At 46.8% G+C, this 11,448-nt stretch overlaps 2 protein-coding genes across 2 annotated transcripts in view; one reads left to right on the plus strand and one right to left on the minus strand.

The window, feature by feature from the left end:
• Positions 1 to 1,578: 1,578 nt before the first annotated feature.
• Positions 1,579 to 11,448, minus strand: part of sec23a (Sec23 homolog A, coat complex II component) — a 14,178-nt gene continuing 4,308 nt past the window's right edge. Inside the window, exons 11-20 of the mRNA XM_037071727.1 lie at positions 10,589 to 10,669; positions 10,219 to 10,308; positions 6,102 to 6,208; positions 5,854 to 6,007; positions 4,974 to 5,051; positions 4,714 to 4,875; positions 3,823 to 3,909; positions 3,283 to 3,438; positions 2,862 to 2,927; positions 1,579 to 2,782 (exon numbers count right to left, since the gene is read on the minus strand). Coding sequence (XP_036927622.1) covers positions 2,693 to 2,782; positions 2,862 to 2,927; positions 3,283 to 3,438; positions 3,823 to 3,909; positions 4,714 to 4,875; positions 4,974 to 5,051; positions 5,854 to 6,007; positions 6,102 to 6,208; positions 10,219 to 10,308; positions 10,589 to 10,669 — 1,071 coding nt within the window. The 3' untranslated portion in view covers positions 1,579 to 2,692. The remainder of the gene's footprint in view (positions 2,783 to 2,861; positions 2,928 to 3,282; positions 3,439 to 3,822; positions 3,910 to 4,713; positions 4,876 to 4,973; positions 5,052 to 5,853; positions 6,008 to 6,101; positions 6,209 to 10,218; positions 10,309 to 10,588; positions 10,670 to 11,448) is intronic.
• On the plus strand, positions 6,407 to 10,209 carry LOC119004630 (histamine H2 receptor). The gene is made up of 3 exons (XM_037071728.1): positions 6,407 to 8,318; positions 8,891 to 9,044; positions 9,150 to 10,209. Exons 1-3 carry the CDS (start codon positions 7,622 to 7,624, stop codon positions 9,334 to 9,336), a joined length of 1,038 nt encoding a protein of 345 aa, XP_036927623.1. The 5' UTR covers positions 6,407 to 7,621; the 3' UTR covers positions 9,337 to 10,209.

Consider the following 11,448-nt stretch of genomic DNA (forward strand, 5'->3'; position numbering starts at 1 on the left):
GTCATCATCATCACCATCATCATCGTGATCACCATCATAATCACCACCATCATCATCACCACCATCACCATCATCACCATCATCATCACCACCACCATCATCATCACCATCATCATCATCATCATCATCAACACCATCACCACCACCATCATCATCACCATCACCACCATCATCATCATCATCACCGCCACCATCATCATCATCACCATCATCATCATCATCACCATCATCATCATCGCCACCATCATCATCATCATCACCACCATCATCATCATCATCATCAACACCATCACCACCACCATCATCATCACCATCACCACCATCATCACCACCATCACCACCATCATCATCATCATCACCATCATCATCATCGCCACCATCACCATCATCACCATCATCATAATCACCACCATCATCACCACCATCATCATCATCATCACCACCACCATCAACATCATCATCATGATCACCACCATCATCATCGTCACCACCACCATCATCATCATCATTATAATCACCACCACCATCATCATCATCACCATCATCATCATCACCATCATCATCATCACCACCATCATCATCATCATCATCATCAACACCATCACCATCATCACCACCATCATCATCATCATTATAATCACCACCACCATCATCATCATCACCATCATCATCATCATCATCACCACCATCATCATCACCACCATCATCACCATCATCATCACCACCACCATCATCATCATCATCATCATCATCAACACCATCATCATCATCATCACCATCATCATCATCGCCACCATCATCATCATCACCATCATCATCATCATCACCGCCACCATCATCATCATCACCATCATCATCATCGCCACCATCATCATCATCACCATCATCATCATCATCATCGCCACCATCACCATCATCACCATCATCATAATCACCACCATCATCATCACCACCACCATCATCATCGTCACCACCACCATCATCATCATCACCATCATCACCACCATCATCATCATCATTATAATCACCACCACCATCATCATCATCACCATCATCACCACCATCACCATCATGATCACCACCATCATCATCATCATCATCATGATCACCACCATCATGATCACCACCATCATCATCATCACCACCATAATCATCATCACCATCACCACCATCATCACCACCACCATCATCATCATCACCACCATCACCATCATCACCACCACCATCATCATCATCACCACCATCACCATCATCACCACCACCATCATCACCATCACCACCATCATCATCACCACCATCATCATCATCACCATCATCATCAACATCATCTCTTTCTTCTGTTTCAGACGTCGGCACCACAACGATGATCAAATCTGGAGGCTCAGCTTCATCCCCTCTGTTTGTTCATCGCCATGGCAACAGAGTCAGCAAGGAGGGTCGTCACTATGACAACAGGGTCAGTAAGGCGGGAGGAGTCAGCAGCATGGAGCTGCAGACAGTAGAAACTAAAACTGATAACAATGTTTGAAGAACAGAAGTCGTCAGTGTCTCATTAACAAAGTCCAATTACACAGCGTGCTCTCGTCAGCAGTTTTATTAGAAACAGAACAAAGTCTGAATGAAAACATCGACAGGTTTTCTGTCCTCACGACTTTTAGTGTTCAATGGCTTCGCTGAGAAATTGGATGACCAACAGCTGACAGACGTGTCCTCGTTGTCAATAAGACTTATAACTTATTACTGCTCAACAAACATCAGGTTAAAAAAAAACGGCTGCCGCAGCTTCATCAAACTTGTCCATCATCACAAACACAAAAGACACACAGCTGAAGTAAAAAGTGCAGTGATGATCAACAAGTTCAAACTGAAGATCCACGACTTAGATTCTGATCCGATCAGTGAACGTCTGACAGACAGCCGACTGATGGAACATCAGACACTGTGTGAAACCACTTCAGTTTGTCTTGTTTCTGACGACGGCACAAAGTTTCCTTCACACTTTTTACATTTGTTTGCTCGTTTTGAAAAACTGAGATTTGTTGCTGAGACGGAAAAATGACGGACATGTTGGATTCTAAAGGAGCAGACCGCCCACTGCGTTCACACATTTCAGCCCCTCTAATCATTCCTTCTTCTTGAGTTGTTTCTTTTCCAGGCAGCTGCTGGAACGTGACCTTAAACATTCCCAGCGCGTCAGATAACGACTCCGGGATTGTAGGACAGTCGTCCGCTGTCCCAGAAGAATCAACTCTCTTACAAAAAGCAGCTTAAGTGTGCTGCACGATGTAACATTCACTGTTGCACTGAGAGTACACAGTTTATCATGTGTGATGTAAAGTTGATGGTTCCAGGCTGAAACATGGCGACCGGCTGATCTGCTCCTTTAAATGAAGCGTCTCAAATTCAAACAAACAAACTTTTTCTTTTCAGGAGTAAAAATGAAACAAACAGCGGAAAAGTCTGAATATATACGTTTTCGTTAACTGGACGTTGAACATGCATCACTTCTGGTTGTTGTTGATCTGAAACTTGCTGCTGATTGGCTGATACTAGAAGGCGGCCAGGTGGCTGTTTGTCTATGCGCCATATTGGCTCGTTGGTTAGATGGTTGACTGGTTGTCAAGAGAACTCAGGCAGCAAACGCAAAGTAAAAGACTAAACATATCGCAGACAGCTGAGTCGACAGGTGAGGTCAGGCAGCGCTGGAGACGGCGAGCTTCTTCAGGTGATCCATGAACACCTGCAGGCTGACGTCGTCTGTGAGGATGGGAGCTCCAGATTCCTGCAGGGAGAGCGAGACGTTACAGCAGAGCTCACATCAACACTGATGCCAGTCTGAAGGTCAAAGGTCAACAGCTCACCTGACCCCAGGCATACATGTTGTTGTGGGTCTGTGACGGGTTCACTTTGGAGAGCAGGAAGCGAGCCTGGAACACACCGTCATCATCATCATCATCATCAGCATCAGCATCATCATCACCGTCATCATCATCATCACCATCATCATCACCACCATCATCATGTGTGTACATGTACATGGTGTGTGTATTTCTACTGTGGATCTTGTGTTTTCATTTCATCACAGCTTCTAATTTAAGACGACATAACGCTGTTCACTATAAACAGCGTTATGTTGTTGGTCACGTCATGTATATGGTAACATATTTAATATTTGTGATGAGTTGTTGTGTTACTGTGTCAACACTATATATAGATGTTTAGCGCAGATCCAGGTGTGTGTGTGTGTGTGTGTGTGTAGATCCAGGTGTGTTGGCGCCCCACCTGGCTGCCTCCGTGCTCCGTGTCGATGTATCGGGGCATCGGGAAGCGAGTGTGCAGCAGCTCTTGAGCATCGTCCACTGGAGCCTGGAGGAGGTGTCTGAAGTTTTCATACTCGGCCATCTCCTGATAACCTGCCTTCCTCCACTGAGCCACCGTCTGACAGGCAGACAGACGGGTGAGAGAGACGACAGGTTAATTATGTTTTATAACAGGCAGTAAAATGAATCATTACTGAGGTCTGATGATGGCTGAGATGATTTACAGCTTCATGTGATGCTAATGTTTCTGTAATTAAACAGCTGTGACTTTATTCTGCTCATTAAACGTCACAGTGGTCAAACACGAACAGAACACAAGATTTTATTTATGCGTTCACAGTTTGAGTTGTGAATCTAAGACTGATCAGGCAGTCACACCTGTCACACCTGGTTGAGGTGTTCACAGTGTTTAGTAAAGAAGAGCTGATGTATTGGAGCACGTCAGAAACACCAGACTGTATCCATGGAAACATGTCCAGTAATACAGGGTGTGTTCATGTACCTCTCCGTGGTAGATGAGGATCTGGAAGAACGTGTCCATCAGCAGGATTCTGTCCGGCAGGATGCTGCTGCTGTCCAACAGGACCGGCTGAAACACACAATCACCTGCATCAACCAACAGTCACTCTGACTGCAGCTGCTCTATGAACTTTCAGTTTGGACCTTCAGATTCAAAAAAAGATAAAGACAAGCTGGGAACACAAGGTGTGTACATGTGTGTACAGGAGTGTGTACATGTGTGTACATGTGTGTACAGGAGTGTGTACATGTGTGTACATGTGTGTGTACATGTGTGCACAGGAGTGTGTACATGTGTGTACATGTGTGTACAGGAGTGTGTACATGAGTGTGTACATGTGTGTACATGAGTGTGTACAGGAGTGTGTACAGGTGTGTACGTGTGTACAGGAGTGTGTATGTGTGTACAGGAGTGTGTACATGTGTACACAGGAGTGTGTACAGGTGTGTACGTGTGTACAGGAGTGTGTACATGTGTGCACAGGAGTGTGTACAGGTGTGTACGTGTGTACAGGAGTGTGTACAGGAGTGTGTACAGGTGTGTACAGGAGTGTGTACATGTGTGCACAGGAGTGTGTACAGGTGTGTACGTGTGTACAGGAGTGTGTACAGGTGTGTACAGGAGTGTGTACAGGTGTGTACGTGTGTACAGGAGTGTACAGGTGTGTACGTGTGTACAGGAGTGTGTACAAGTGTGTACAGGTGTGTGAACAGGAGTGTGTACAGGAGTGTGTACAAGTGTGTACAGGTGTGTGAACAGGAGTGTGTACAGGAGTGTGTACATGTGTGTACAGGAGTGTGTACAGGTGTACGTGTGTACAGGTGTGTATATGTGTGTACAGGTGTGTAAAAGAGTGTCCAGGAGTATCAGAACCTCAGGGGGTCCGTTGAAGGAGTAGGCGTAGAGCACGGGCTGGATCATGATGAGCGCCTGCGTCAGGTCCTGTCTGTTGAACTGATGTCTGTAATATGAACTCTCATCTGGACTGTTGTTGAACACCTGTAGGAACGGAGAGCGCCGCAGGTGGAACATGAACTGCAAAACAGAAGAGCACAGGTGACAGGTGAGCAACAGGAGACAACCAGCGACAGGTTATGGGCTGTAGCAGCAGAGTATTGTGGGATGTGGATCACCTGAGGGTAGAGGGAGAAGGTCTCAGAGAACCTGAAGGAGTTCGGGTCGTCTTTGTGATAATCTCCAAACTTCTGACACTGAACAGAAACACTGAAGTTAAAACCATCAAGTATTGATGAGTGACCCGCCTGTTTATCCCATAATTCATCCCACTCCATCCACTTGTCCTCACTCTAACGTTATGTTAGCTGATTGCGACCTGAACGAGATGGAAGAACCTGGAGAACCTGTTGGCCCTTTGGATGGAAAGTTTGAGTATCAGAAAAACAAAGATGGAACAATCAATAAACATGTTGTGATCTGCACACTGAAGGAAGGAGTTTCTGTTTTACTGAAGCACCTCAAGCTCCAAGTCTCATCTCCACACAGAGCATGCATTCATCAGGGCTACAGCCTCAGGTGTTAGTCTGCCTCAGCCACTGGCTAAAAGAAGAAGAACTATCATAATTAATTATGTGACAGTGCAGCTGACAGACAGTTTCTTCTATCCTATATTTGCCAATAAGGAAAAAAAATTGAGCAATGGTTAAGATGCTTTAAGGGTTCAGAATGAAGGATATCTTTGAGTTTGATTTAAAAAAAATAAAGAAAGAATTCTGAGTGACACATCCTGTATTCACTCAGAGGCACAGAGATAACTGTTCAATCTCAGTAATATCATTATTTGGATTTGTTATGAATAAAAAGCAAATGTTAAACAGATATATCTGCCTCCTGTCATTTATCTTTCCGTTCCAACAACAACATACAGAGACAATGTGAAATCTTCTGTCATATTTAAGAATGTTGATTAATCGTAATTAATCGACAGCTACCTGTGATTAATCTGATTTTAAAAATGTAAAAGTTTGACAGCCCTAGTTTTCACCCTCGCAGTACCAGTCTGATCAGCTGTCTGTCCAACCATCGCAGGACATCAGGCCCCTCCTCCGTCTCTGCCCGGTACACTGCAAGCCTCGCCATCAAGATGGCCGCCGCCTCCTGATCAAAGGATGCTGCGATGCTCTGGATCTGAGTCTGAGCGTCTGCCCAGCTGTAGTTGGAGACACCACAGAATAAAAGAAGAGTGTGACATCACCAAGCAGAGCAGGTGATGTAAACGTGTGTGTACGACAGGGTGATCTCACTTCCTGGCGGTGGTGGACACTCTGATGCGTCTCTGTCCTGACGAGTGTTGGTACTGCGTGACGAACTGGATCGCTCCGCGGCCGCCCTGAGGGATCGGAGCGTTGTGCTGCAGCACAAACAACAGACATCAGATCAATCAGTAATCAATAACCTGATCAACACCTTTAACTGTCGGGCAGCGTTAATCAATCAACAACCCTCCATGACCGGATAAACATAGAAGTGGTTCACTCTGCTCTCTGATTGGCTGCTTCTCACCTGAACCCAACCTGAGCTCCTCAGTGCTCTGAGGCTCAACATGATGATGATGATTACACACCTGCACACCTGTTATTACCTGAGTCACACACACACACACACACAAACACACACACACAGGATATTGGGTGTTTACAGAGTCTGCTGACATTACAAATAACTGTACGTGTGCATGTGCATGTGCGTGTGTGTGTGTGTGTGTGTGTCCTCTCATTATCGTCCCAGCAGGTGACTGACAGGTGCACCACGGCAACGCTGCCAGCATGCACGCACACACAGTAGGACACGCCTCCTGCAGTCCGTCCTCTCCTTCACAGCTGATCACACTCTGATGCTCTCACATCAGATCTAAAGTGTCGAGATCAATCTGATCACTGATATTGATCAGTGACTGGCCCTCGTCTGGTTGACCTTCGACCTTACACAGACAGAAGACAGAACTGCTAATTACCAGATAAATCCAGGAGGAGCACAGGACCTGAGAGTGGACTTGAGTTCAAGTTTCCACCTGATGAAGATGAAGAATTTGGACTCTGGTGGTTCCTGGGTCACTCTGGAGTTTTGAGGTGCAGAACAGAGGAACTGTTCGAGGTCCAGGAGCTGATCACGACGCTGGTTCCTCTGGTGGAAACAAGCTGAAGGATATCTTAACATCACGCTCTCGTTGTGTTCAGGTGCAGTCAGGTGACCGCAGTGACTCATCAGACTTAAACTGCGCTGTCTGTGTGGTGACAGAGCCAACAGGCTGTTTATATCAGGGATGACTGAACAACACCGAGGACGTTTCATCCAAAACTCAACGTGGAGGTGAATCTGAGGTCGACGCTCGAGAGAAGTGAGCAGCAGTGACGGTGAGAGGAAAACAGCTGCTGTGATTTATGACAAACTGAGTGTTCCTGTGTGTGTTCAGTCAGCTGTGACTCAAACATCAGTGAATCTGTGGCTGAGGTCCGACCTGCTCCTCCTCACACAGGAGCGTCCTGTCCTCGGTCTGTTCAGGGTCTGAGCTCACGCATCTCTTTTCTCAGGACGATTCATCTGTTTCTTCTTGTTGAGAAAAACAATCTGGAGACTTTAACTCTGACGACGGTGGATGAAGTTGCTCTGTTGTCATGGAGACAGTAGAGTCTGTCATGTGATCACACGTCCTGACTTTCCTCTTCACTTCAATACAGTTAGAGGTTGTTGTGCACCGTCTAGTGGAGGCTGGAGGAACAGCAGCTGGTCTGACCTGTGATGTAACTGCTGATGTCCTCTGAAGATGGCGGACGCTCTGAGAACGCTGTACGGCGCTCTGATGATCCTGTTGGGTGTGGCCTCCATCTTTGGGAACCTCCTCCTGCTGCTGGTGCTCCTCCTGAACAAGGAGCTCCGGTCGGACACGCTGGGCCTCACCCTGAGCTCCGCCTTTAGCGACCTAGCCCTAGGCCTCTCCACCATCCCCTCCAGCGCCTACAACAGCCTGTCATGGCCGCCTTGTTGTCCCAGTGAGGGCGCTTTCTGTCAGGGCAGCGGCTTCATCTTCCTGCTCCTGCAGACCTCTTCCATCCACTCGCTCACATGGACCACCGTCAACAAGTTCACCGAGCTCTGCTTTGCCCTCAGCTACAGCAGCATCTGGACGGTTGGGCGGAGGCGAGCGGTGCTGGTCCTGGTCTGGTTCTTCTGCCTGGTCACTGCCTCCCTGCCCCTGCTGGGGTTTGGCAGCTACGTCTACAGCGAGTCGCGGTTCCTGTGCTGCCCGAGCTTCACCCCTGATAACAGGTACTTTGTGTTGCTGTGGATGTCAGCGGGCATCGTGGCACCGATTGTCACCATGTGCTCTCTGTACGGATACATCGTCTATGTGGCCCGCAAACAGGCCAGGAGGGGGACGTTCATGTGCAACGAGCTGCACTGCTACTATGTCCCTGCAAACAACTACCTGAGGAGCTCCATCGTCATGGTCACCACCTCAGGTGAGATCTTGCTCTGACGTGACTGGTCCCTGACACATCCAATCAGAGCCCACCGGTCTTTAAAAAGCTTCTCTTAGAGATCACAGAGGCTCAAAAACTTTCCAATGTATGTCAGGCTGAAGTGAATTATTTTGGAGTGAGGTGGAGTTTTGGAATTTCTGACTAGTTGAAAGTGTCAGGACAGAGGTTTGTATACATGTACATGTACACATGACAGACAGGAAGCTGCTTGATATGTAGAAACATGTGGTCAACATGTGTTGCCATGACAACAGGAGCAGAGGACACGCTGAATGAGTGAGATGAACTGAGGACAGCTGATCGTCTCTGTGTTTTCCTCCATGACTCACGGTCATTACTCTCATTATGGTCACACAGAAGGGTCAAAGGTCACAGCAGCAGCCTGCAGGTAAACTGAACCACAGGACTGTAGTTAGGACTACAGTAATACCCATGAGCCTCAGCATCTATTCAAGCACTCAGACCTCTGCTGGAGGAGTTTCTTCATTGGTTCTGATGTTTCCTATCCTGGATGTAACAGTTTCCTGTCCCTCGACCTGTCTGTCTCTCAGCATGTCTGCTGGTGTGCTGGCTGCCCTTCGTCTCAGTGTGTCTGTACGAGACGTTCAGCGGTCATCAGAGTCCAGCGGTGACCTCTGCCCTCTCTGCCTGGCTCGTTTTGAGCAGCACTGCTCTAAACCCTTGGATCACCTGCATGACACAGACGTGAGTCGCACCGGCAGCCAATCACGGCTGCACGTTGCACACACACACACATACACACACACATAAATAAATGTCAGGATGAAACATGACTGTGTGTGTGTGCAGCAGGTACAGGGCGGCGGTGTGTCAGAGCCTCACCAGGTTAATGCTGATGTGTTCAAGGACGCCTGAGGAGTCCCGCCCTCAGAGCTCCAACCTCCATCTGGATACAGCCAATCACATCAGCACAACTTCAATGACTACAGCAGCAACACACCCACCATCTTCACCAGAATCACCAACAGCACCGTGACGAACACAGCTGACACGCAACCGCTGCTAGACCATCAGTCCAGAGAAAGCAACACCTGCTGACCACCAGCCACAATGCATTGTGGGTAATAACAGCCCTCATCTCAGTTAATACGACTGAAGACACAATCAGAGCTGATCCAACACTCAAACATTGGAAGATGACTCCCTCCTGGTTTGTCTGAGGATGGCTCAGACTGATCCTGTGACCTGCAGCGCCACCATCAGGTCAAAGATTCGCTTCATGACAGACAGAAGTGTCGAGCTCTGCTCGTTGATTATCACCAACATCAAAACAATAATAAAGTATATTAACAGACATGATTCTGTGATTGTTTCTGTTACTGTGTGGAAGAAAAACGTTTCAGGAAACCTTCAAGAACCTCATAACAACGATAGAGTCACATACTTTTATTTTGTTGACCTGAGCTGGTGCTTTTATTTTGCTGACTTTGATTCTACTTCCTTGTGTGCTCTCTGCCTCCACCTGCTGGTTCATAGCGTGTGTGCAGCCTGAAGCTGTTCACCTCCTCCTGGACTGTTATCAGTAAAAAGTATTGAAAGTATTTCAACATTAAGTGAATATTTCTGTTCTTTATAATCTCTCCTGACATCACCTGAGCGTCTCTCTCTCTCTCTCTCTCTCTCTTTCTCAGGTGAGTCCTCACTTCATTATATGACATCAGAATCACTTCTTCTTCTTTGGTTAAATTACTGCGTCGTGTCCTACTTTAACCTCTGTTCCTATGACATCATCACTGTGAGGTCATAAACATCTAACTTCCTGTTTACAGTCATTAGTTCAGAGCTGTAATCAATGAACTGATCAGGAGCTTGAGGCTTATCTCAGACCTTCTGAAGGTCAGAGGTCAGGTGTGCTCACCTGGTTGACAACCTCAAAGTAAAGAGCCAGCGTGGTGGACGGATCCAAACCGCAGATCTTCCACTGACAAGTTCCTCCGGTCCCAATCTCCTGAACACAAACAATATACATTTACTCTACAGAGTACTGCAGAATTATACTACAGTATAATACTACAGTATAACAGTAAGTACTACAGTATAATGTAGTATAGTATGTAGTATAAAGTGCTTTGTTTTCAGGCTTTATGCTAAGCTAGCTATTTTGTGAACTATAATTAAAAACAATGACAAAAGACAAATGGAAGGTGTGTTTCAGATCAAAGCTCAGCTGTGTGTGTGTGTGTGTGTGTGTGTGTGTGTGTGTGTGTGTGTGTGTGTGTGAGACATACGTTCTCAGAGACACACGGCCCTTTAGCGCTCAGAGACACACACGGTCCGATTGCTCCTGACACTTTTATCTCTCTGGACGTCTGAAAAGAAAACACACAACAGTCAGTTTAATCACCTGACACACAGGTGAACCAGGGGCGGGGCCTATGTCTGCAGGTGACCTGGGGGGTTCACAGACTGACCAACACCGCATTTAAGTGCCTTGTTTTTAGTGTCATTTCTTTCAGTACAACCTCACTTGTGTGACTGTACAGTTATTTCTTCATTTTGACAAACTGCATCAACACACTGGATCTAAAATCACACAAAAAACCTAAAACCTAAGAAGGAAAACATTTGATTTTTTATTGTGAAAACCACAAACATGTTTAAGGAACCATTTTTATAACTTCAAATGCAAGTATAAACTGTTGTTTCCTAAAATTCTACGTACGTTTTTGTCATGTCATGTCATTGTCCATAGCCACTTATCCCTTTCCAAGGGGTTGCAGGGTGTTGCTGCTGGAGCCAATCCCAGCCTTGTCTCAGGGGCAGGGCGCTCCCTGGACAAGTCGCCAGTTCATCGCAGGGCCCTCACTGATGAGCAATGTGGGGTTCAGTATCTCGCTAAAGGACACTTCGACATGTAGCTCAGCCCTGCCCAGAGCCGGAATTTGAACCAGCGACCTTCCGATCACTAGTCGACCTGCTCTACCTGCTGAGCTACAGCCGCCTTACGTACGTTTATATACAACTATTTACATTAAAACACAGCTAACGCCTCAGATTCAGGCCTCCTGAAGCTCCTCCAGCTGAAACAGGAGCTGCACTACTACACACCACACCACACACACTATGCCCCTCCCACACCTCCCTCCTC

This window comes from Acanthopagrus latus, chromosome 16 (genome assembly GCF_904848185.1).
Source record: "Acanthopagrus latus isolate v.2019 chromosome 16, fAcaLat1.1, whole genome shotgun sequence".
NCBI classification, from domain to species: domain Eukaryota; kingdom Metazoa; phylum Chordata; class Actinopteri; order Spariformes; family Sparidae; genus Acanthopagrus; species Acanthopagrus latus.